The 26,829-nt window shown below is 45.3% G+C and overlaps 2 protein-coding genes across 4 annotated transcripts; both read left to right on the plus strand.

The window, feature by feature from the left end:
• Nucleotides 1-6: 6 nt before the first annotated feature.
• LOC139408843 (coiled-coil domain containing 62) lies at nt 7-8,975 on the plus strand. Of its 2 annotated transcripts, none has more exons than XM_071153216.1 (13): nt 7-400; nt 709-749; nt 912-1,089; nt 1,411-1,600; nt 1,887-2,053; nt 2,199-2,300; nt 4,389-4,560; nt 4,665-4,766; nt 5,206-5,294; nt 5,665-5,765; nt 7,387-7,546; nt 7,680-7,958; nt 8,151-8,975. In XM_071153216.1, exons 4-13 carry the CDS (start codon nt 1,423-1,425, stop codon nt 8,217-8,219), a joined length of 1,419 nt encoding a protein of 472 aa, XP_071009317.1. In that variant the 5' UTR covers nt 7-400; nt 709-749; nt 912-1,089; nt 1,411-1,422; the 3' UTR covers nt 8,220-8,975. The 2 variants fall into 2 exon arrangements, with proteins under 2 accessions (XP_071009317.1, XP_071009316.1); XM_071153215.1 differs by having other exon boundaries at nt 23-400; nt 912-1,082.
• On the plus strand, nt 8,713-26,560 carry LOC139408841 (huntingtin-interacting protein 1-related protein-like). 2 transcript variants are annotated; one of them, XM_071153214.1, is made up of 32 exons: nt 8,713-8,776; nt 14,800-14,863; nt 15,122-15,264; nt 15,448-15,504; nt 15,791-15,871; nt 16,067-16,143; nt 16,306-16,367; nt 16,455-16,595; nt 16,703-16,760; nt 16,853-16,928; nt 17,046-17,174; nt 17,292-17,347; nt 17,466-17,556; nt 17,674-17,857; nt 17,930-18,018; nt 18,090-18,206; nt 18,382-18,483; nt 18,621-18,815; nt 19,041-19,151; nt 19,258-19,452; nt 19,579-19,813; nt 19,900-20,007; nt 20,084-20,220; nt 20,370-20,480; nt 20,576-20,634; nt 20,934-21,027; nt 21,164-21,264; nt 21,446-21,551; nt 21,646-21,769; nt 25,087-25,148; nt 25,319-25,954; nt 26,138-26,560. In XM_071153214.1, exons 1-32 carry the CDS (start codon nt 8,765-8,767, stop codon nt 26,204-26,206), a joined length of 3,882 nt encoding a protein of 1,293 aa, XP_071009315.1. In that variant the 5' UTR covers nt 8,713-8,764; the 3' UTR covers nt 26,207-26,560. The 2 variants fall into 2 exon arrangements, with proteins under 2 accessions (XP_071009315.1, XP_071009314.1); XM_071153213.1 differs by lacking the exon at nt 8,713-8,776 and adding an exon at nt 9,098-9,504.
• Nucleotides 26,561-26,829: the final 269 nt, after the last annotated feature.

The following is a 26,829-nucleotide window of genomic DNA, read 5'->3' on the forward strand; positions in this document are numbered from 1 at the left end:
TGCCTTGGCATCCACTCCTCCTCGGCCATCACAACAAGTGATTTGAAAATGTGCAAACGTTCAACAGGAATTTAATGCTAGGCTAGCTGGATATTTCCATTTCCAAATTAACATAATGTGAGATAATTGTGGAGTAATCCATTTTATTTGATTATGCTCTGCATTTTGTTGTCAAATTATTTATGTAAATGGTTCCGTGATTTAATAGCAGACAATGATCATGAGATGCCCATCTAAATCTGTTGAACGTTAGCGTAGCTAGCTAGCGTTAAAGTTAATCAGAACTGTAACAGTACAAGTTACAAAAACCGCCATGACTGAGTGGAGATGGACCAAGGCAGTAGAAGAACATTCAATCCAAATGGAGGATCTGGACACTCATCATCACACAGCTATTTTGGTGTGTGTGTGTCTCATCACAGTTATTCTGGTGTCGAGATTCAACTCCACGATTTACGATGGAGTTGAGCGGCGACTAGTGTGGGCGGACTGGAGTTACGACATCACATACAATTACGTTTTTATTAAGAACTACTGATTTCAGCACCCACAGAATAGCATGCAGTTACATAGGACAATGTCTCCCGTCTGCCCACACTAGTCGCCGCTCAACTCCATTGTAAATCGTGGAGTTGAATTGAGTCGGCTATGTCTGAGAAAGCTGGCAGTAACTGTATTTTAAACAAAAACGTGTATTTGTGTTTTCAGTCACTCCATGTGATCCCTGGCACAGCACACCGGTGAAAAAGGTAATAGTGAGCAAATCACTGTTATTGGACCTGCTATATTTCATCCCTAAAATGTTTGGGAAACTAATTTTATACGTTTTTATTTTGTCTTGCCTTGGTTAGGCTACTAGTCTAGTCAAATGAGAAATTCTAACATGAATGGCAATGGCTCCATTTTTGCAGAAGAATGTGGGAGCTTCTATCGAGGAGCCTTCCCTAGTGTCCACCTCAGCTCAGAGTGAGGGACAGAAGATGGCCAGCCAGTCAGCCAGAAGTCCCCCAAGCCTCAGTCCCACAGGAAGCCTCTACACCCAACCCCCCTCCCTATCTCTACCCCTCCTACAGGACAGAATGGTGGGAGGTGCTGCTTTTTACACAACACATAAAGCCAAATGGAACACGCTGCTTATGTTCTCCTTTGTTACATCATTGTATCCTCGATAGAATCACAGAATGCAGAATAGAATGTTAATGATATTAAGGTGTAATTGCCCATGGTAGCTAACGACTGGTTGATAAAATGTGAAACTATTACTATGAGCTAGCAAGGCTACCATTATAGGTAGCAGGTCAGTACTGGTACTCTCTACATGTTTGTGGAGGTGTGTGTGTGCATACTTACTCACTCCTGTATTTACATTTGGGTATGTGTCTGTCTGTCTGTGTGTGTGTGTTATAATAGCCTCTTGGTGAGATGGAGAGTGCCACCATCCAAAGGCAGAGGCGGGAGCTGCAGCTGCTGATTTGTGAACTGAAAGACCGGGACCAGGAGCTCAACACCATGGCTGCTGCCCACCACAAGCAGCTCACTGCCTGGGAACAAGACCGCCAGAGAGTCCTGACCCTGGAGCAGAGGTGTGCTCGCCTGGAGGGTGAGAGAGGGGACACAGGCCTCAAATGAACACAAAATATTTCATTCATCATCTGTGTGTGTACATTCCCAAAATAACCTCAATGATGGGTAGTTACATTCATACTTAAATGGTGAATTGCATCCTCTGTATTATTTTATGATGTTTGCTTTGAATACGACAGGTCTGGGAATAGCATTAATAAGGTCTCTGGTGTTTATGCGTATGCATGCATGCATGCTGTGTGTGTGTTTTTGCTTGTATGTGTATCAATCTGTGTGTCATAATGCGTGTTTGCTTGTCTTAGATGAGCTTCAGAAGCGTAATGAGGTGATCAGAGCTGTAACTAAGAGGGTTCATGTCGTGGAGGCCCGGGAGAAGGAAGGCCACAGGGAGCTCAACTCTACCCAGCAACAGCTGCTCGAGCTAGGGAAGAAACAGCAGTACACCAGCCAACACTGTCACGACCTGAAGGTACAAGCACACACACACACAGCCAATTTGGTGTTGTACTGATGTGGTTATTTACAGTCCATGTTTCCGGTGTTGTGTTCTTAAACAGGACTGTAAAATAAAGGGTTTCTGGTGTTGTGTTGTTTTGTCTCCCCCCCGCCACCAGGAGAAGAACCAAAGTCTGAACTCCACAGTGATGTCTTTGTCAGCCCAGCTGGGCTCTCTGCAAGTCAGAGGGGAGGAGCTCAGCACCATGCTCAGACTCAAGGTAGGCTTGCTTTCTTTAACCTTTGTCTCTAACTCTGATTACCCTGTAATAGAGTAGTAAGGCCATGCAGTTACAGACATGCTAGTCTCTCACGACAGCTGATATCTGATTTGGTTCTGGGTGCCGAGATTCAGGGGCGTAACTTTGGTTTTAGAAGGGAGGGACCTACATTATTATTTTTTTAATCCAGTAAGATAAACACTCCAAACAACCTACCTGACCGCTCGGAGGTGTCCACATTGGTCCTAAAGCACACCGTTCCCTCATTTGGTATCACATTCCAATGATAAAACTGGGGGGCACAAAAATGCAATTTCAGAATTAACTTTTGGTGAAAGTGACGCCCCTGCCGAGATTACAGGCATGCAGACTGTAAATTGCACAGTGGTTATCATAAGTGTTCACCCCCCCTGGATTTTTTTCATTTTGATGCGTGACAAAGGGAGATTGAAGTGGATTTAGGGTATGATTTTTTTGTCATCGATCTACACAAAATACTCCATAATATCAAAGTGAAAAGAACATTCTAGAAAGGTTAACAAATGAATACAAATTGAATAACTAAAATATCATGTTTGCTAAATGATTTACTCGTTTTGATTAGGCAAGACTAAATTAGTTCAGGAGGAAAATTTGGCTTAACAAATTGCATAATAAGTTACATAGACTCACTTTGTGTGAAATAATAGGGGTTGATATGATTTATGAATGACTACCCATTTGTCTGTCCCGCATACACACATCTGTAAGGTCCCTTAGTCAAGTATTGAATTTCAAGCACTGATTCAACTACAAAGACCAGAAAGCTTTTCAAAAGCCTCATGAAGAAGGGCAGTGATTGGTAGTTAGGTAACAAGTTAATAATTATGCTGTGGATGATGTACTAAACCTCCCAGACACAACGGACAGAAAGGAAACTGCTCAGGGAGGCATTGGTGACTTTAAAACAGCTACAGAGTTCAATGGCTGTGAAGGGAGAAAATTGATGATGGATCAACAACATTGTAGTTACTCCACAATAATGACCCAAATGACAGAGTGAAAAGAAAATTACAAATATACAGTGCCTTCAGAAGGTATTCACACCCCTTGACTTTTTCCACATTTTGTTGTGTTACAAAGTGGGATTAAAATGGATTTAATTGTCATTTTTGTATCAATGATCTACACAAAAAACTCTGGCAAAGTATAAGAAAAATTCTAACATTTGTAAAAAATAAAAAAAATAAAAAAAAATGTAACATAAATATTCAATCTTAATATTCAACCCCCTTAGTCAATACACGTTAGAATCACCTTTGGCAGCGATTACAGCTGTGAGTTTTTCTGGGTAAGTCTCTAAGAGCTTTTCATATCTGGATTGTGCAACATTTGCCCATTATTCTCTTCAAAATTCTTCAAGCTCTGTCAAATTGGATGTTGACTATTGCTAGACAACAATTTTCAGTTCTTGCCATATATTTTCAAGCAGATTTAAGTCAAAACTGTATCTTGGCCACTCAGGAACACTCACTGTCTTCTTGGTAATAACTCCAGTGTAGATTTCACCTTGTGTTTTAGGTTATTGTCCTGGTGAAAGATTAATTAATTTCCCAGTGTCTGGTGGAAAGCAGACTGAACCAGGTTTTCCTATAGGATTTTACCTGTGCTTAGCGCCATTCCGTTTTTTTTTTCTTCCTGAAAACTCAGTTCTTACCAGTTCTTAACGATTACAAGCATACCCATAACTTAAAAATCTATGGCAACAACCAATTTGACAGAGAATTAAGAATTTTGAAAAGAATAATGGGCAAAATGTTTCACTTAAACAGAAAGGTTCACAGCTGTAATCACTACCAAAGGTGATTCTAGCATGTATTGACTTATGTAATCAAGATATATTAGTGTTTTATTTTTCATAAATTCTAACATTTGTAAAGAAATTCTCTTCTACTTTGACATTACAGAGTATGTTGTGTAGATTGTTGACAAAAAATGAAAATTAAATCAATTTCAATCCCACTTTGTAACACAACAAAATGTGAAAAAATCCAAGAGGGGTGAATACTTATGATACCCACTGTATATAACCTCTTCTTCCCCCACCAGGACAAGGATGTGACGGAGGCAACCAATCACATCGTAGATCTGTCTGGGCGCCTGCGGGAGATGGAGGGGTCGCTGAAGGAGAGTCACTCACGGGAGGCCAGGGTGCTCAGGGAGGTCGAGGAGCACAAACGGCGATACAGAGAGGTCCGGCACGAGAACACACGGCTCAAAGGTACAGGTTCCAGAGTACATGGCTCAGAGATACAGTACACTACACTGCCCCCTCTCACTACACTGCCCCCTCTCTTTTTCCCTCTCCCTGTGTTGTGGTTGTAGAGGAGTTACAGCAGCAGGTAACAGAGGGCAGTGCCCAGAGAGAGGACATCATCCGTCTGAAGCAGGAAGGACAGCTGCTGCGCAGGGAGCTGGCTCTCTCGGGTACCTCACATTCAACCAAGTTTATTTATATAGGACTTTTGAGTGAACATTTTTCACAAATATGTTTGTCACGGTGTGATTTACAGCAACTTAAACCCCAGCCACCCAAACCCCTGTCTTTTCTAGTACCAACCCATAGAGGCAATGTTTCCCAGTGTAATGACAGGGCCTCCTCTGGAACAGTAGGGAGGATGCCTGTAGTGCTATAGTTCCAGGTCATTGTTTCCCTAAACAGGAACATCTAGTTCCTCTTCCTAATCATTGTTATTCTTATTGACTGTATTAAGATAGATAGACTGGCTGATTGAACCACCCCAGCTTCTCTCGTCTCATCGTGCATTATTTTAGATCGCTTACCAAGAAAATATATTACACATTTCTCCCGAACTATTGATAAGAAGCTGTTGTGACTGCTTTTGACATGGTTCCTGTCTCCCAGGTGAGGGGGAGAGCTGGAAGGATGAGCTGCTGGGATTGGCTCGTTCCAAGCAGGAGCGCACAGAGTCGGAGCTGCACTGTCTACGCCAGGTGTGTCACCTCTTACCTTATCTCTACCTCCACACTTTTTACCCACAGCGCATTGGGCTGGGCTGTCGGTCAGGTTCTACAGCATACCTGTGGAACGTCAGGAATGTTCTCCACCTCGGCTGTTAGACGCTGTCTGTATTGGTGGTGTGTCACATACCTGGGCCCTGACTCAACCCTGACACAGTTAACCTGAAGAGGCTAAGGAGCTGTATTTGGCCCAAAGTTACCCAGACTAAGATTAAATATTGATGTAAATATAAGATATTGGTGTAAATGAATAGTAATTTACACTGGGTCAATCGATGAAAGTATCATTTACCCTGACCTGATATGCATGAAGTATCCACAATCCTAATTGTGTGTGTTCCAGGTGTGTGAGAACCAGCAGAATGACCTGCAGCTGCTTCAGTTGAACCTGGAGAGCACCCGGGAGGCCCTGAAACAGGCCGAGGGACAGGGGCTACATGGGAGGTGAGCTGGGTGTTTGTGCATGTGTATATTTATTCTACTCAGTTGATGTTGTGCACAGTCTCAGATATTTTGCTGTTGTTTATTTGGCTTTAGAGGAGGTGCTGAAATGGTGTCTCTTACCAGTCAGGGAACAGAGAGAGTAGGAGGGACAGAGAGACGAGCAACAGGGTCAGTCTACAGACAGACTTTAAGCAGAAGAATAGACCACCACCCAAACTGTCCAGAACCCCCCTTCCCCCTCCTTGTCACAGGAGAGAGACAGGCACTCCAACAGGAGGATGAAAGTAGTGTTTCAGTTTTGACCTCTGACCTCACTGACGGTGCAGTAACAACCCGGGACCTCATTGCTGCTGTCCCCAGAGAGTTGCTGAGTCACGCAATGGTCCAAGCTAGCAGCGTTAGTGACTGTTTTTCATTGACGAAGAGAGAGAACCAGAACATATCAAACCCCCGTACTCCCAGTTCCTACACCAACCGAGAGTCAAGTCACCAGGAAACAATGACAGGTAGAGAGAGTAGAGAAACCATGGAGACACCAAGCATAGCCGCCGCCACAGGAACGCTTAGTCGAACTCGATCGCCAGGCCAAGCTAGCGTCAACTTCAGCGACTACCTGTCCACTGTTTCAGGAAACCAAGGCACGTATCTTAGGCAACAAGAGCAACAACAACTCACCGAACTCCGCGAACATGAATCAAACTACAGCAGCCAGGAAACACGAAGGAGAGCTAGCAAGGAAACCATGACAACCCGTAGTAGCCTAGCCCCGGGAACCACCACACTGTCGCTGAGCGACCGCATCGCTAGCTACCGCAGCCAAAATAAATCAGCAAGGAGAGAAGGCAGAGGGATACAGAGTCAGAGTGGAGTTAGTGGGAATGAGGGTTCGTTAAACTGCACTGTTGATCAAGTTAGCATTAGCGACAGAGTCCCCAGCTACAGCCGCCAAGGAGCTTCAAGAAAAGAAGGCAGGGGGACCAGGAGTCAGAGTGGAGTAAGTGGGAATTTCAGCGAGAATAACAGCGGGAATGTGGGTCACACTTCTGGTAAAGCTAGCGACGGAGTCTCGAACTACAGCCACCATGGAACATCAGGAAAAGAATGCAGGGAGTCATTGTGTGAGGATGGAATCGGTACGAATGCCGGCTCCCTGGTGGAGAGGACTGAGTCCCCTGAATGTGGGTGTAGCAGTATGGTTGAGGGACAGACAGGACCTAGCTCCTATAAGACAGCTAGTTGTGGCTGTGGTAGTTTGCCTGAAGTACAGGCAGGGCAGAGCTATGGCTTTGGTAGTATGGTTGACGGACAGACAGGACCCAGCTGTGGGTGTAGATGTATAGCTGAAGGCCAGGAACAGAGTGAACCTAGCCTGTCTGAAGCAGGCAGCTCTGAGACAGGGACAGATGCAGGGCCAGGTGCAGGGATGGAGCTCCTAGCTGTGTTTAATGGTGGACCAGAGGCAGAGGACTCCTCCATATTGCTGGTGGACATCAGCCATCGTAACACCTGGTAGGGACAGAATATACAGAGAAAGAATGGTACACTCTTTTATATTGACCCCAAATTTGTCTCAGGAATAGTAGGATTGATTGATTGATTGATTGATTGACTGCTTTCCCAGCCAAGGTGATCTCACCTGTGTGTACCTGGATAGCCCCTCCCCTTCCTCACGGAGTAGGAGGAGCCTCGGTCTTGCGAATGACTCCGCCTCTCCAACAACCGCCAATGAACAGGGTGTTGTCAACGGCAACCTGGGAGGCCTTTTTGCAGCTTTAGACGATGTGAGTGGACCACAGCCTGAGAGGAAAAACTCCTGATCTTCATAATTAATTCATAATGTAGAGATAAAGAAAAGTAATTGGCCAGGATTCAGTCTTAAAGTTTAAACATTTTCAATTTTGTCCATTCCCCCAGGAGGACCAGCGTTCCTCCACCAATAATCTACAAAGGCTGCTAGATGAGTCTCGTCAGATGGTGGCTAGCCTGGAACGCACAACCCTACAACCTTTATGCCCCTCCCACAGCCCGTCCTCTAACTGTGACGCTATCATCAGCCTCAGCATCGGCCAAAACAGTGGCAACAGTAGCCATGGGAACCACAGTCGTAACTGTGACAGACACAATCACAGCAATCCCGATCACCACCCCAACCAGAGCTCCACCTACACCACAAGACCCAGTCAAACCAGCCGGGTACGTGCTTTCATGTGTTTTATACTATAGATACAATAATTATTCTGACCAAAATACCACAGATCATTTCATACTGTTGGGCCGATTACCATTAAGACATCACATAATACTATGGAAGTGTGGGGTGCAACGTAAGGGTGTGAACTGGTAGTGATTTACAGTGCTCCTCCCATCTCTCATGTTTTCACCCAGCTGGATGGCGATACTCCACCCAGGAACACTCAGCCCTTCCAGAGGAACGAGGAACCTGGGGGGCTATAGAGGGGAGGGACATCTACCTAAACACACCTTCACACACCTGGCCTGGAAAGTCTAGGAGGGGTGATGATGGAGGCTGCAGACTACTCTGTTTTCTACTGTAGCCATTGAGACCGTAGTCACATTGGTATGGCTTTGCCCCCAGTCCCAAACCTATATCAGTCACAATCCAGGAAGTGACACTTTGGGTCAAAGGTGAAATCTCCTCTAATCAGAACCAGGGACAGAGCGATAGCAAGCCAATGAATGAATTAAACTGCTTTTTTAGGAAACCAAAGAAGGACTTACATTTCTTTATGTGAAAGTTATGTTATGTTATACGATACATGAAACTTTTTAAACTATTGTTTTAACAACATTTAGAACGTGTTTAGTGTTAAATGTCCAATGTCCTGCCCTTCGCAGTCCTGGTCATAAGCTATTTAGGAACCATTTAGTAATATGATTGTGAGATGTGAAACCAGTCATTCAGACCTGTTGAATGGTGCTTCTGGGTTATTGTCATTCCGGTTTCACTGCCTGCAAACCTGCTGGATGGCTCCAATGGGATGACTGATGAGGTAAGAGAGACTGCTGCATTGAAAAGAAACCTGAACCTCACTTTCTTCATTAGCATATTGTTTTTGTATTTTTGATGTCAACATTTTGTAATTAATGTTTTTGTACTCATTACTTTTTATGTAAAATAATTTATATTCAGCTATGCAAATACTAAGAAAAATGTACCACTGCAGTAAACATTTTAATAACCACTTCAAATGCCAGGTCTTATGTGATTTTGATAACATGATGAATGAAAAATACGATTAATACTTGCTTCTTGTTTTTTTACATATACAATTTTGTTACGTAAAATATCGGAGAAAAACGTGTAATGGAATGAAGATTGCGCAAAAGATTACGCGCAGGAATGCACAGTGCGTTGCGCAAAAATAAACGACCTCAGCATATAATTTAGAGAATAAATAATGTCCATTCATTAATACAGTATTTCCACCTGTAATTTGCTACTACTATCATTCACTCTGTCACTGATCGGAGAAGGTATTGATACACCGGTTTGCGCGTCGCGTGATTCTGACGTGCCATCCCCATTGTAGATTGACAACCCAGAGCAGACAGGTATCGGCAAACTGCCAGGGTGCGTGGCTGGGACAGCAACTAGACGGGTTATTTCATCCCAGTAGATTACACCGGCAAAATGAGCTCGAGTAAACCGAAAAACAAAAGCGAGAATAAAACAGAGAAGCAATTGGCTGCGGAGAAAGAACAGTTTGGAAAACTACAGGTAAACTTAAATCCAACCTTTTTTTGTTTTAGAAAAAAAAAGTTCCGTCATTTACATATTTATTTTCAATCAACGCTTATTTAGGATTGTGTCTGTGTCAAGGTTGTATGGTGATTAGTGTGTGAACATATCTTTGGATAATGTATTTCTGTGACAACATACACATATCTGTTTTTATTTCAGTATTAATTGTGTTATAATGAGTACATTTTAGTCGGATAAAGATAAAAAACTTACTCCAGAAACATCTGTATCATGAAAATCATTTCAACAACAGATATATTTTTTACAGTCCAACTTCTTCAAAAGGAACTGGGAAAAACTTTGGAGTTATAACAATGTAGTACACTTATTTTTGACCACATATATGTAAAAAGAAAAGAAAAAAAATAGTGACAATTTCCTCATGCCATGCCTCACTTTGAACACAACTATTCTTCGAGTTCTGCCTATCAATAGTATGTGCTGTGTCTCTCATTGTCCCATTGTTCTCAAAGGTGTACAGTACCGGTCAAAAGTTTGGACACACCTACTCATTCCAGGGTTTTTCTTTATTTTTACTATTTACTACATTGTAGAATAATAATGAAGACATCAAAACTATGAAATAACATATGGAATTGGGTAGTAACCAAAAAAGTGTTATGCAAAGTTATACAGATTTTTCAAAGTAGCCATCCTTTGTCTTGATGACACTTTTGGCATTCTCTCAACCAGCTTCACCTGGAATGCTGTTCCAACAGTCTTCAAATCAAATTTTATTTGTCACATACACATGGTTAGCAGATGTTAATGCGAGTGTAGCGAAATGCTTGTGCTTCTAGTTCCGACAATGCAGTAATAACCAACCAGTAATCTAACCTAACAATTTCACAATAACTACCTTATACATAAAAGTGTAAAGGGATGGAGAATATGTACATAAAGATATATGAATGAGTGATGGTACAGAACGGCATAGGCAAGATGCAGTAGATGGTATCGAGTACAGTATATACATATGAGATGAGTAATGTAGGGTATGTAAACATATAAAAGTGGCATTGTTTAAAGTGGCTAGTGATACATGTATTACATAAAGATGGCAAAATGCAGTAGATGGTATATAGTACAGTATATACATATGAGATGAGTAATGTAGGGTATGTAAACATTCTATTAAGTGCCATTGTTTAAAGTGGCTAGTGATACATTTTTTACATCCATTTTTCCATTATTAAAGTGGCTGGAGTTGAGTCAGTATGTTGGCAGCAGCCACTCAATGTTACTGGTGGCTATTTAACGGTCTGATGGCCTTGAGATAGAAGCTGTTTTTCAGTCTCTCGGTCCCTGCTTTGATGCACCTGTACTGACCTCGCCTTCTGGATGATAGCGGGGTGAACAGGCAGTGGCTCGGGTGGTTGTTGTACTTGATGATATTTATGGCCTTCCTGTGACATCGGGTGGTGTAGGTGTCCTGGAGGGAAGGTAGTTTGCCCCCGGTGATGCGTTGTGCAGACCTCACTGCCCTCTGGAGAGCCTTATGGTTGAGGGCGGAGCAGTTGCCGTACCAGGCGGTGATACAGCCCGACAGGATGCTCTCGATTGTGCATCTGTAAAAGTTTGAGAGCTTTTGGTGACAAGCCGAATTTCTGCTGCTCCGCCTTCACCACTCTGTCTGTGTGGGTGGACCAATTCAGTTTGTCCATGATGTGTACGCTGAGGAACTAAAAACTTACTACCCTCTCCACTACTGTCCCGTCGATGTGGACAGGGGGGTGCTCCCTCTGCTGTTTCCTGAAGTCCACGATCATCTCCTTTGTTTTGTTGACGTTGAGTGTGAGGTTATTTTCCTGACACCACACTCCGAGGGCCCTCACCTCCTCCCGGTAGGCCGTCTCGTCGTTGTTGGTAATCAAGCCTACCACTGTAGTGTCATCTGCAAACTTGATGATTGAGTTGGAGGCGTGCATGGCCATGCAGTCGTGGGTGAACAGGGAGTACAGGAGAGGGCTCAGAACGCACCCTTGTGGGGCCCCAGTGTTGAGGATCAGCGGGGTGGAGATGTTGTTACCTACCCTCACCACCTGGGGGCGGCCCTCCAGGAAGTCCAGTACCCAGTTGCACAGGGCGGGGTTGAGACCCAGGGTCTCGAGCTTGATGACGAATTTGGAGGGTACTATGGTGTTAAATGCTGAGCTGTAGTCGATGACCAGCATTTTCACATAGGTATTCCTCTTGTCCAGATGGGTTAGGGCAGTGTGCAGTGTGGTTGCGATTGAATCGTCTGTGGACCTATTTGGGCAGTAAGCACATTGGAGTGGGTCTAGGGTGTCAGGTAGGGTGGAGGTGATGAGGTCCTTGACTAGTCTCTCAAAGCACTTCATGATGACGGAAGTGAGTGCTACAGGGCGGTAGTCATTTAGCTCAGTTACCTTAGCTTTCTTGGGAACATGTGGGAACAGCAGACTGGGATAAGGATTGATTGAATATGTCCCTAAAACACACCAGCCAGCTGGTCTGCGCACTGCGCATGCTCTGAGGACGCGGCTGTGGATGAAGTCTGGGCCTGCATCCCTGCGAGGGTTAACACGTTTAGATGTTTTACTCACGTCGGCTGAAGTGAAGGAGAGTCCGCAGGTTTTGGTAGCGGACCGTGTCAGTGGCACTGTATTGTCCTCAAAGCGAGCAAATTAGTTGTTTAGGGCCCCCCGGGTGGCGCAGTGGTTAATGGCGCTGTACTGCAGCGCCAGCTGTGCCATCAGAGTTCGCGCCCAGGCTCTGTCGTAACCGGCCGCGACCGGGAGGTCCGTGGGGCGATGCACAATTGGCCTAGCATCATCTGGGTTAGGGAGGGATTGGTCGGTAGGGATGTCCTTGTCTCATCGCGCACCAGCGACTCCTGTGGCGGGCTGGGCGCAGTGCGCGCTAACCAAGGTTGCCAGGTGCACGGTGTTTCCTCCGACACATTGGTGCAGCTTGCTTCCGGTTTGGATGCGCGCTGTGTTAAGAAGCAGTGCGGCTTGGTTGGGTTGTGTATCGGACTTTCAACCTTCGCCTCTCCCGAGCCCGTACGGGAGTTGTAGCGATGAGACAAGATAGTAGCTACTACTACTGGATACCACGAAATTGGGGAGAAAAAGGGGTAAAAAAAAAACAACAACAAAAAAATGAGTTGTTTAGTCTGTCTGGGAGCAAGACATCCTGGTCTGCGACGGGGCTGGTTTTCTTTCCCAAGCAAGTCTCTTCTTATTATTGGTGTCCTTTAGTAGTGGTTTCTTTGTAGCAATTTGACCTCTGAACAGTTGATGTTGAGTTGTGTCTGTTACTTGAACTCTGTGAACATTTATTTAGGCTGCAATCTGAGGTGCAGTTAACTCTAATGAACTTATCCTCTGCAGCAGAGGGGTCTTCCTTTCCTGTGGCCGTCCTCATGAGAGACAGTTTCATCATAGTGCTTGATGGTTTTTGCGACTGTACTTGAAGAAACTTTCAAAGTTCCGTATTGACTGACCTTCATGTCTTAAAGTAATGATGGACTGTCGTTTCTCTTAGCTTATTTGAGCTGTTCTTTCCATAATATGGACTTGGTCTTTTACCAAATAGGGCTATCTTCTGTGTACACCTCCTACCTTGTCACAACTGATTGGCTCAAATGCATTAAGAAGGAAAGAAATTCCACTAATTTAACTTTTAACAAGGCACACCTGTTAATTGAAGTACATTCCATCTGACTACCTCATGAAGCTGGTTGAGGGAATTCCAAGAGTGTGCAAAGCTGTCATTTTATTTGTACATTTTTATTTCACCAGGTCGGCCAGTTGAGAACAAGTTCTCATTTACAACTGTGACCTGGCCAAGATAAAGCTAAGCAGTGCGACAAAAAACAACAACACAGAGTTACACATGGGATAAACAAAAGTACAGTCAAAAACAATAGAAACATCGATATACAGTGTGTGCAAATGGAGTAAGGAGGTAAGGCAATAAATAGGCCATAGTAGCAAAGTAATTACAATTTAACAAATTAACACTGGAGTGATAGATGTGCAGATAATGATGTGCAAGTAGAGATACTAGTGTGCAAAAAAAGTAAATAAAAACAATATGGGGATGAGGTAGGTAGTTGGATGGGCTATTTACAGATGGGCTGCGTACAGCTGCAGCGATCTGTGAGCTGCTCTGATAGCTGATGCTTAAAGTTAGTGAGGGAGATATGAGCGATTTTTGCAAATTGTTCCAGTCATTGGCAGCAGAGAACTGTAAGGAAAGGCGGCCAGAGGAGGTGTTGGCTTTGGGGATGACCAGTGAGATATACCTGCTGGAGCGCGTGCTACAGGAGGTAAGGCGGAGCTTTACCTAGCAAAGACTTATAGATGACCTGGAGCCAGTGGGTCTGGCGACGAGAGCATACAGGTCGCAGTGGTGGGTGTTATATGAGGCTTTGGTGACAAAACAGATGGCACTGTGATAGACTGCATCCAGTTTGCTGAGTAGAGTGTTGGAGGCTGTTTTGTAAATGATATCGTCGAGGATCGGTAGGATAGTCAGCTTTGTTTGTGAAATTGGAAGCCGATTCTAGATTTAATTTTGGATTTGAGATGCTTAACATGAGTCTGAAATGAGAGTTTACAGTCTAGCGAGACACCTAGGTATTTGTAGTTGTCCACATATTCTAAGTCAGAACCGTCCCGAGTAGTGATGCTAGTCGGGCGGGCGGGTGCGGGCAGAAATCGGTTGAAGAGCATGCATTTAGTTTTACTTCCGTTTAAGAGCAATTGGAGGCCACGGAAGGAGAGTTGTATGGCATTGAAGCTTGTCTGGAGGGTTGTTAACACAGTGTCCAAAGAAGGGCCAGATGTATACAGAAAGGGGTTGTCTGCGTAGAAGTGGATCAAGGAATCACCCGCAGCAAGAGCAACATCATTGATATATACAGAGAAAAGGGTCAGCCCGAGAATTGAACTGTCTTGTCGATGGCGGTTATGATATCGTTTAGTACCTTGAGCGTGGCTCAGGTGCACCCATGACCAGTCATCAAGGCAAAGGGTGGCTACTTTGAAGAATCTCCCATATAAAATATATTTTGATTTGTTTAAAACATTTTTGGTTACTACAGTACACGATTCCATATGTATTCATTCATAGTTTTGATGTCTTCACTATTATTCTACAAAATAGTCAAATCAAGACAAACCCTTGAATGAGTAGGTGTGTCCAAACCTTTGACGGGTACTGTAGGCAGGTGGTGACTGATTCTCTCCCTGTCACCTCTCCCACTGTCCCCTTTCCTCCACTCTCCTTTCTTCCACTCAGCTCCACAGCATCAGTAAAAGCATCACCTCCAGTGAGACACCGCTGAAGGAGAAATATGCACGCAGTATCCTTTCCAAACATGTCCTAGACACGCCCTTTAAACACACTCCAACCATCTGGAGAAATGTGTGTGTGAGGCTACCTCTTAAGTATATCCACCATGTTTTGATAACATGTATCATTTACCATTCCTCCCAGGCCTATTCATATTGACACCCATGATTTGAGATGTAATAAATATTTGTTTGTTTCTTGGTCTTGCGGGGGTGGTGTCTGTCTGTGTTTTATATACATCATTGGTTCCTCCTTGACGACGGTGCCGACATCATCATGGGGACCCATAAGGAGGGCGGAGCCACAACGTTCTGGTCGTTCATCATCAACCTGCCGCTCTCCTCCAACGCCATCATCAGCTGGAAGTTCTGCTACATGCTGCACAAAGTCCTCCGGGACGGGCACCATAACGTTAGTCATCCCATTCATGTCCCCCATACTGCGTTTCTTGTATCTCTTCCTTCATGAGATCTCTTCTATCTCTTCCTTCTCTTCTTCCTGCCAAACTTCCCTGTACGTCCAGTGTCACATCTTTGGAGTCTCTCCTTGCTGTAAGGTCCTGTGAGTGACTCCTCTCCCCTGTGTGTTCCTCAGGCTGTGAGAGACTCTCATAGATACAGCAGGAACGTCAAAGACATGGGCGTACTCTGGGTGAGTATTCGTTTGACGCTACCTTTACAGGAGTTGATGACATTGAAACTTAGGACGTAGTATGGGGGGCGGTGGTTAGAGCGTTGGGCCAGTAACCGAAAGGTTGCTCGATCGAATCCCCGAGCTGAACAGGTAAAAATCTGTCGTTCTGCCCCTGAACGAGGCAGTTAACCCACTGTTCCAAGGCCGCCATTGTAAATAGGAATTTGTTCTTAACTGTCTTGCCTAGTTAAATAAAGGTTAAAAAAAAATGATGACAGTGGATTTTGGCCATATGTATTTCCAGGGGAACTTGCATGATAGGTACGGCCATATTGTGTCCCTTTCGGCCAAGTTCCTGTCCCTCAAAATGGAGTTCCATGTGAAGGTGAGACCCCGTGCATTGCATACATATACCACCTAGAACATACTGTATCCTTGTGATGACATTGCCTTCTCTGTACTGGGGGAGGTGCTATTATGTTAACTATAGTAGATGTAACATCAAAAGTTGTCGTGGGGCCAACACTTTCTCCTGCAGACAAACCTTTCTGGTATTGTACATGGATTCTTTCTTCCCCAGCACAAGGTTATTCCAGGTAACCTGGAGGCCACAGACGAGACGGTGGAGAGAGAGGCAGGAACTGACGTCAACAAAATGTGAGTCAATAGCACCATACTGTACCCCAAAACCTGGGTGCAAATGTCTCTCTCAACACCAAATCAGGGTTTGCTGAGCTGTTTCTGAGGTGAGCTACATTTGCAGGTGGTAACAGTGATCTCTGTTAAGATGTTCACTGTAAGGGATTCTCTTCTCTACAGATTTGATATGACTCATGAGCTGTTAGATTACCTGGATGCTGCTCTGACAATGTCCGAGACAGGTGGGTCTTTCAGCTAAGGCTTTCATTCTCCTTTATGCATTGATTCTCAGTTGAATGAAGCCATAACCATCCGTGTCTTCCTAACAGTTTGGCGGCAGCTGGATGCCAACGCGGGCAAGTCCACCACTCCGGCCGGACAGTGTCGCCTGGGACCTCTAATTCCTGTTATACTGGACTGCAGCTGGCTCTACCACTTCTCTGTCAAACTACTGTTCAAACTGCACAGCTGTCAGTCACACGCACATACACAAAACCCCAGGCCTGTAGCCCTCTGGATTTCTAAATCTGACCTGTACTCGTCTATTAGACATGTGTGGTCCTGCTCTGTGTTCCAGGTGTTTCAGCTGACTCTCTTCTCGGACACCGGGAGAGATTCCGTGATCTGTTCAACAGGTTTGCCTACGCAACTATCGACTGTCTTGTGTGTGTGTGCACCGGTATGCACGGCGTATGGTTTGAGTGATCTCTGCCCTGTTGTCTTCCAGCCTCACAAAGTTATTTGATCGAGCCAGAGAGACGGAGTTCTTCAAAAAGGTTATTCAGATCCCTGACCTGCCAGATGTAAGCCACGTAGTTTGTGTTTGTGGGGAATTGGTCATTCCCACCAATACCTGTTTTCATTTTCTATCTCTGTGTTCCGTATGTTCACTTGTCTGTGTGTGTGTGCAACACCTGTAGTCTCCTCCGAACTTCCTGCGTGCCTCTGCGCTGGCGGAGTACGAGCGGCCGGTGGTGGTGATGCCCAATGAGGAGCCTTATGAAGAAGTCGATGCGGCGCCACAGCCAGACTACAGCCAAGCACCACAGGTACGACTGGACACTCTCCCATTACTTTATTTTACACTATGCTATTGAACCTAGTGTTGTTATTTACATGATAATTACCAATTGCCTCATAACTGTCTGCATCCATTTGTTCGACAGCAACCGTACAACATGTTAAGCCAGCTGGGTGCTCCTGATGCTGGATTTGATCTAAGGTAAATTAAAGATCTTCTCTTTTCACTGAGCTAACGTAACACTTGTCTAACCACATTTTTTGAGGAGAAATGATTGTGAAATAATAACCGTTTCTGGTTTGCCTCTGGTATCCCTCAGAAGATCTCCGTCTCCAGCTCTGACGGAGGCAGAGGCTCTGAGGAAGGAGCTGGAGGTCATCAAACCAGAGCTGCAGCTCCTCAAAACGGAGGTGTGTGTGTTTGCTTGCATGCGTGTCTCTGTCTATCTGTCTGTGTGCAGGTGTAGGCGTGACTCAGAATGTATGCATGTGTGTGTTTGACCCCTCCTCCCACCCCTCTCTCCCTAGGCTCAGAGGTGTGTGACCCAGCTGAAGTCTCAGGTGAACAGGCTGGAAGCAGAGCTGGAGGACCAGAGGACCCATAAGCAGATGGCTCTGGTGGACAATGAACACCTGCGCATGGAGGTAGGGGCCTTACGACAGGCCACCGCCTCCCTAACAGGGGTACAGGCTGGATACCAGGAGGCTGATGGTGAGTATACACACGGACGGACACACACACACACACACACACACACCTATTAACCCCGTCCTCCCCCTACAGGTCGAGCCCAGGCAGCTGAGCTGCGTTTTTCTCAGCTCAAAGAGCGACACGCTGAACTGGTCACCAGCCACGCTGATCTACTGAAGAAGGTACAGACACTGCACACTGAGAATTTCTATGCCTTTTGGGAGCTGACACAATATTGTGTGCGTGTGTTCAGAATGCAGAGACAGTCCGGTTCTTGTCCAGCACCCAGCAGAACCAGCAGGAATTGGCCACGGCCAAACAGCAGCTGGCCAGCGAGGTGGACCACCTTCGACAGGCGAATAGACTCAAGGTACTATAACCATTAACCCCTGACCTCTAACCCCTAGAGTTTGTAGCAAATATGGAGCAGGTTCAGGGTTTATTTCTCCAGGATGATTCTTACTCTTGTAAGGTTTAACAATTGTTGATGTTTGTCCTTGTGTTTCCTGACTTCTCTGCGTGTTTTCTCTGTCCTGTCTTTGTAGCTGGAGCAGCAGAAGCAGGAGATGGATCGGCTGAACAGAGAGCTGTTGGACCAGAGAGCAGCGTTGGGTGAAGTCCACAGTGTCCTGAACAACAAAGAGATGGTAGGCAACAACGACATGGTAGGCTTATTTAGGTAGAAGCACGGGACAGTGTTTTTCCGTCTCTCAAACTCGACTCTACCCTTTTGTTATTTTGTGTGTTCTTCTTGAACCAATCAGAACTCTTCCCGCTTCCCCAGGCTGGTTCCCAAATGACTGGTGCTCTGCAGGGTCTCCAGCGAGAGAGGGAGGAACTGCTGCGCTGTTTGAGGGAGAAAGAGGGTGAAGTGTCCTCCCTACAGCAGCAGGCTCAGCTCCATCACAGCTCCATGGAGCAGGACAGGGACAGATCAGCCAGAGAGATGGCCAGCCTGAGGCAACAGCTACAGCAACAGGTATGGGCTGTCGACACACTAGACTTGAACTTGAAGTCGAACTTGTGCTGTGTAGTAAGACATTGGAGGACATTCTGATGAATTGACGTGTGTGTGTGTGTGTGTGTGTGTGTGTGTGTGTGTGTGTGTGTGTGTGTGTGTGTGTGTGTGTGTGTGTGTGTGTGTGTGTGTGTGTGTGTGTGTGTGTGTGTGTGTGTGTGTGTGTGTGTGTGTGTGAGATTACAGCTGGCTATAAACGCGGAGCAGAGAGTGGAGATTGACAGACTGAAGCGAGAGCTGGAGCAGAGTCGAGCAGAGGTGTCACGTGCTAACAATGCCCTGCAGAACAAGGAGATGGTAGGAACCTGTCTGCTGGTCCCTAGCAAATGGAGGACCTATACTTGTCAGTCCTTGATACAAATAAGGTTGAGAGACATGTTTATGTATCTGTCTCCCCTTTCAGACTGGTTCTCAGATGAACAGTGCCCTGATGGGTCTCCAGATCGAGAGAGAGGGGCTGCTGCGCTCTGTGAGGGAGAAAGATGCTGAGCTGTCCTCTTTATGGCAGCAGGCGCAGCTCCAACGCAGCTCTCTGGAGCAGGACAACGACAGGACATCCAGAGAGATGGCCAGTCTGAGGCAACAACTACAGCAACGGGTATGGGCTGTGTGTGTGTGTGAAGCAGTTGTGCGTGCATACGTGTCTCTGTGCACACATACGAGCATGCGCGTATAGGTGTGTTAACCTGTAATCTTTCCGGTGTGTGTGTGTGTGTTACTCCAGGCATCTCGTGAGGGTGAGCTGACCAGGAAGCTGCAAGAGGAACAGTTATGTCTGCTCCAGTGTGCCGTGGTGGAGGCTGAAGGCATCATACTGGACGCTGTGTCCAAACTGGACGACCCCATACACGTACGCTGCACCTGCTCTCCAGATTACCTGGTGAACCGAGCTGAGATCACCCTGGGTTCTTTGGACAAGATGCAGCAGAGTCACATGGTCTACCTTGGAAATATGGACGGTGTGTAACCACCTTGTGTGTGCGCACGGCATGCGTGTTTGTGTGTGTGTTTGTATAATCTCCTGTCTCTGTCCTGTCTGTCTCAGATGCCAGTGGTCTTCTGAGGGCTGTGACGCAGTTCTCCCATCTAGCTTCTGACACCATCGTCAACGGAGGAGCTACAGCACACAGTGCTCCTACTGACCAGGCCGACCGTAAGAGACACACACTGCACGCACGCAAGCATGCTCACAAACACACACACTCATCCCTTTCGCTCTCTCCCTCTAGGTCTGACTGACAGTTGTAGAGAAGCTTCCACTCACTGTCTGCAGTTCCTACACGAGCTGAAGTCCAGAGCCACGTTACAGAGAGCCGACCCTACTACGATACGCTATGTAATGCGACGTATACTCACTATGGGACAGGTACGGACGGGGTCATCACACACGGAGAACTGCAGCTAGTGGAATAAGCATTCCTGTTGAGAGCAACGTTCTGTGGTCAGTGCACTGGCAGCCATTTTGTGTCAATGCAGGATAGGACAGGATGTAATGGAAGTGTATTTCCTGTGTAGGATCTGCGTTTTCAAGGGCAGGATGTTCTAAAAGAGGAGCTGGGGGAAATGGTGGATAAAGAGATGACTGCTACCTCTACTGCGATAGAGGAGGCTGTACTCCGCATGGACGTAAGAACACACACACACACACACACACACACACACACAGAGCATATCATTGTTGAGGACATTCCTCATGTCTTTTCTACCCATGTTGTGAACAGGAGATCCTGAACCAGGCCAGGAGGGACATGTCTGGGGTCAAACTGGAGGTCAACCAGAGGTCAGCGAAACACAGTAGAACATAGAACACAGAACACAATACTACACAATATGTCACAGAACACAGAAGAAAATAGTACACAATAGTACACAGAACACAAAACACAATAGTACATAGTAGATCACAGAACACAATGGAACACAGAACACAACAGTACACAGTGGATTAACTCAACAATAACTCTGTATTTACTAACTAACGTTATGTGCTGGAGGAGCTATCACTGTAGCTTACAGAGTCAATATGCTTTTTCTCTGTCTCCCTCTCAATTTCTCTTCTCTTCTCTCTCTCCCTCTCAGCATCCTAGGCTCCTGTTCAGACCTAATGAAGGCCATCCACATGCTGGTGACCGCTGCCACTGACCTGCAGAAAGACATTGTGGAAAGCGGCAGAGTGAGTTCTAAATATTACATTTGTGTTTAGAATAGGCTGTACTTCCATACTTATCGACATAGTCAAATAGTGGACCTCCAAAAGGTTGAGCACATCTGTATTAGGCTCTGGGCTCAGTGACGTGTTTTCTCCACAGGGGGCAGCATCAGTGAAGGAGTTCTATGCTAAGAACTCCTGTTGGACTGAAGGCCTCATCTCTGCCTCCAAGTCAGTGGGCTGGGGCGCCACTCAGATGCTGTAAGTACTGACTTGATATACACATTACACACGTATACTATATACAGCGGACTGTTGTTACAGCAGTGATACTGGTCACGTTGTCGTAGGGCTGAATCCTAAAATTTAGATATTTGTGTGTAAAACCCACTTTTTGTCCACACAAATTTATATATCTTGTTTCCTCTCTCCCGGCTGGCAGAGACTCGGCTGACAAGGTGGTAACTAGCGGGGGTAAATACGAGGAGCTCATCGTCTGTTCTCATGAGATCGCCGCTAGTACCGCCCAGCTGGTCGCTGCCTCCAAGGTACAACACATACACACACACAGCTGATTCCGTCTTCATATTCGCTGACTTGACAATGGACCCCTCGTCTCCCCCTGTGTTGCCGTGGCTACAGGTGAAGGCGGACCGCAACAGCAAGAAGCTGTCGACGCTGCAGCAGGCCTCGAGACACGTCAACGACATGGCTGCCATAGTGGTGACCTCCACCAATCACGGACAGAGGCAAATCACTGAGAGAGGTGAAAAGAGGGAGAGGAGGAAGGTAGTCTCGAAAAACCAGACCGTAGGCAACCGTGACTAGGGTCTGGTTTCAACTACGGACTCTCTTGGCAAAGAGGAACTACGTCCAATGCCTACGTTGCTACCTTAGCCACTTAAAATACAAACTAGTAGCTAGCAAGCTGGAGATCACGCCGGTTAGTTTTAATTGAGGGCATTTCACACGTGTCTAGTTTGTATCAACTACCTTCTCTAAAGCCACTGTAAAGGTTTTCCTTGCAAACTTTGGTTTCGAATTGTGACATTCTGTTGTCTGTCTGAAGAGTACCCACACGGGAACAATTATTTTCTCTTATCGAAGTTGCCAAAAGAGTCATTGAAACCAGACCATAGTCACTGTTGCCTAGGATTGAGTTTCTGAGACTATATTAATAAGAAATTCACACAAGTAGTACACTGGGCCTTTACTGGTATTAGCAGACCAATATAGATGTCTGCAGCACTGGCAAAACATTTTCAGCATCTCCACTTTGGCAAAAAAAAGGTAATTGTATAATTTAAGAAGAGTATCTTGCAGGATTCAATAGTTGGAATATTAAGAGTTGTTGCCCTGATCCTTTCTCTGTGATGTCATTCTAATGGAATCCACAAAGTACAAACGCCTGTCCTCAAACATTTATATCCAAAAGTGCAAAGTTATGGGCAAAACACAAAACACCCAATTTCTTGATCAAATAACATGGAAAACAACCACTTTTTTGTGCAGAAGTAATTTACCATCCTTACAAACCACTTAATGTAAATGTACATTACTGTATAGTACATAGGCTGGTCATCTAGCTTTGTACCTGTAGACTTTCCATCACCATGAAGAAAAACAATGACCAATACAGTAATTGAGTACATTGAGACATCAAGTGGTTTATGATGATATGATGATATGATGTGGCTCAGTTGGTAGAGCATGGTGCTTGCAATGCCTGGATTGTGGGTTCGATTCCCACAGGGATGAAAATATATGCACTCTCTACTGTAAGTACAGAAAAAGTCGGAAGTTTACATACACCTTAGCAAAATACATTTAAAATAAGTTTTTCACAATTCCTAACATTTAATCCTAGTAGGTCAGTTAGGATCACCACTTTATTTTAAGAATGTGAAATGTCAGAATAATAGTAGAGAGAATGATTTTTTTCAGCTTTTATTTCTTTCATCACATTCCCAGTGGGTCAGAAGTTTAAATACACTCAACTAGTATTTGATAGCATTGCCTTTAAATTATTTAACTTGAGTCAAACGTTTTGGGTAGCTTTCCACAAGCTTCCCACTATAAGTTGGGTGAATTTTGACCCATTCCTCCTGACAGAGCTTGTGTAACTGAGTCAGGTTTGTAGGCCTCCTTGCTCGCACACGCTTTTTCAGTTCTGCCCACAAATGTTCTATAGGATTGAGGTCAGGGCTTTGTGATGGCCACTCCAATACCTTGACTTTGTTGTCCTTAAGCCATTTTGCCACAACTTTGGAAGTTTGCTTGGGGTCATTGTCCATTTGGAAGACCTATTTGCGACCAAGCTTTAACTTCCTGACTGATGTCTGGAGATGTTGCTTCAACATATCCACATAATTTTCCTCCCTCATGAAGCCATCTATTTTGTGAAGTGCACCAGTCCCTCCTGCAGAAAAGCACCCTCATAACATGATGCTGCCACCCCCGTGCTTGACGGTTGGGATGGTGTTCTTCGGCTTGCAAGCGTCCCCCTTTTTCTTCCAAACATAACGATGGTCATTATGGCCAAACAGTTCTATATTTGTTTCATCAGACCAGGGGACATTTCTCCAAAAAGTACGATCTTTGTCCCCATGTGCAGTTGCAAACCGTAGTCTGGATTTTTTATGGCGGTTTTGGAGCAGTGGCTTCTTCCTTGCTGAGCGGCCTTTCAGGTTATGTCGATATAGGACTTACTGTGGATATAGATACTTTTGTACCTGTTTCCTCCAACATCTTCACAAGGTCCTTTGCTGTTGTTCTGGGATTGATTTGCGTTTTTCGCACCAAAATACGTTCATCTCTAGGAGACAGAACCGCTCTCCTTCCTGAGCGGTATGACGGTGCGTGATGCCATTGTGTTTGTACTATTGTTTGTACAGATGAATGTGGTACCTTCAGGTGTTTGGAAATTGCTCCCAAGGATGAACCAGACTTGTAGAGGTCTTTGCTGATTTCTTTTGATTTTCCCATGATGTCAAGCAAAGAGGCACTGAGTTTGAAGGTAGGCCTTGAAATACCTCCACAGGTACACCTCCAATTGACTCAAATTATGTCAATTAGCCTATCAGAAGCTTCTAAAGCCGTGACATCAATTTCTGGAATTTTCCAAGCTGTTTAAAGGCACAGTCAACTTAGTGTATGTAAACTTCTGACCCACTGGAATTGTGATACAGTAAATTATAAGTGAAAACCGGGTGGCGCAGTGGTTAAGGGCGCTGTACTGCAGCGCCAGCTGTGCCATCAGAGTCCTGGGTTCGCGCCCAGGCTCTGTCGTAACCGGCCGCGACCGGGAGGTCCGTGGGGCGACGCACAATTGGCCTAGCGTCGCCCGGGTTAGGGAGGGCTTGGTCGGTAAGGGTGTCCTTGTCTCATCGCGCACCAGCGACTCCTGTGGCGGGCTGGGCGCAGTGTACGCTAGCCAAGGTGGCCAGGTGCACGGTGTTTCCTCCGGCGCATTGGTGCGGCTAGCTTCCGGGTTGGATGTGCGCTGTGTTAAAGAAGCAGCGGCTTGGTTGGTTGTGTATCGGAGGACGCATGACTTTCAACCTTTGTCTCTCCCGAGCCCGTACGGGAGTTGTAGCGATGAGACAAGATAGTAGCTACTACAACAATTGGATACTACGAAATTGGGGAGAAAAAGGGGTAAAATTCAAAAGAAAAAAAAAAAAAAAAAATTTAAATTATAAGTGAAATAATCTGTCTGTAAACAATTGTTGGAAAAATTACTTGTGTCATGCACAAAGTAGATGTCCTAACCGACTAGACAAAACTATAGTTTGTTAACAAGAAATTTGTGGAGTGGTTGAAAAACGAGTTTTAATGACTCCAACCTAAGTGTATGTAAACTTCCGACTTCAACTGTAGCTGTGGATAAGAACGTCTACTAGTTCTGTATTAGTGGACAGATATAGACATCTTCAGTGAGGGCATCGTTTTTTCTTCAGCACCCCCACCGCCAAACTACACCCTGCAGCTATGGGGTGGAGGATTGTATAAAATAAATGTTGTATAATGGTTTGGGTGTATTGTACCCCTGAGTTCTGAGTCCTTGTCCTCGCTTCTCTCCAGAACCCATGGACTTCTCAGGCATCTCCCTGATCAAAGTGAAGACTCAAGAGATTGAGTCTCAGGTATGTCATTGCAGCAGCTTGTACTGCTCTGCCTACTCTGCCTACAGCCACTTATAGCTGTTTGTGTATGTTTTGTGTGTGTGTGTGTGGGGCCAGGGACATATTATTCCATGTGACCAACTGGATGTGTGTGTAGGTGAACGTCCTCTTCTCCATTCTCGGTGCTGTAGGTGAAGGTGTTGGAGCTAGAGAATCAGCTGGAACAGGAGAGAGTTCGTCTGGGAGAGCTGAGGAAGAAACACTACCAGCTGTCTGAGACTGGTACAACCGACGGGGGGGAGGTGGAGGTGGAGGTGGAGGGGGGAGACGGGGACGATGGGGGAGACAGCTTCCCACCCCCTCCCCCTCCAACCCTCTTACCAGCCTCCACCCTGCTGCCCCAGCCCTACCTAAACACACAGCCATTCTCACAGACACAACCCGACTCACAACTATCAGCTCAGTCCTACTCACCACCCAAGTCCTACTCACACACTCAACCCTATTCACAAACAAAGCCTTACTCTGAACCTGAATCCTACTCACAACCTGCAACGCAATCCTACTCACCACCCCAATCCTACTCATCATCTCAAACCCAATCTTACTTACCACCTCAATCGTATTCTCAAACCCAATCCTACTCACCTCCCCAAACATACTCTCAAAGCCAGCCGTATGTAAACACCAATCCCTTCTCCCAACCTCCGCCTCTGTCCCAGCCCGAGTCCCTTCCCCTTCCAAATAACTCAGTAGAACTCGCCAAGCCAACCCACACTTCAAAGAAACCTTCCATCTTCCAGAAAACAGGAACCCTGTTTAGTAAGGTAAGAATCATTATTACCGGCTGTCGTATTGATCATCCTCGTCACAGGCATTAAGGTTATAGGTATACGAACAGAACAAGGGCCTAGGGCCTAAGGATAGAAGTGATTGTATTGGAGCCAGGTTGACTTCCCATAAGGATGGAATTGTGATGTCATTGGTGGTCTGTTTTTCCTCTGTTGCAGTTCCGAAGAGGTGAGGCTGGAACAGAGGAATCCAGCGTCCGGAATGTTAGAATCCCAAATCCAGAATGAGAAGATTCTACCTGTCTGCATACCTTGTCATGTGAACTACTGTATATGCAGTTTCCTCAGTTTACTCCGGTGCAGTGATTGAAGAACAACCCTTTTCAAGATAGCAACTTTATTGTAGTATTTAATATTTCTTAATGTCTTGATACACTATTTGATTACTAAAAAAAAATCTGGGTAAAATAACGGTTAATAATATTATTATTATTTCTAACATTATTACTTCTTTTAAGAATGTGTATTATCTTTCTATTTGAAAAAGCAGTCATTTCTTACTGACCACTGCAGTGCTTGTAGGAAGAATTGTGTCTAAACCAACATCCCAATGCTTTGTCCAAATGCCTTAAAAATACAACATGGTTAACTTCTTGATTCTACTTGAGACGCATATGTCTCAAGTAGGCACCTGGAAATGCAAATGCGATACGCTAAATGCTAAATGTACTCGTTAAAACTCAAACCTTGATCAAAATTCACAAGCAGGGTATTGAATTAAAGCTACACTCGTTGTGAACCTAGCCAACAAGTCAGATTTTTAAAATGCTTTTCGGCGAAAGCATGAGAAGGTATTATCTGATAGCATGCACCACCTGAAAATGCCTGAATGCGACGTAAACAAAGACTCT

Source organism: Oncorhynchus clarkii, chromosome 5, assembly GCF_045791955.1.
Source record: "Oncorhynchus clarkii lewisi isolate Uvic-CL-2024 chromosome 5, UVic_Ocla_1.0, whole genome shotgun sequence".
NCBI classification, from domain to species: domain Eukaryota; kingdom Metazoa; phylum Chordata; class Actinopteri; order Salmoniformes; family Salmonidae; genus Oncorhynchus; species Oncorhynchus clarkii.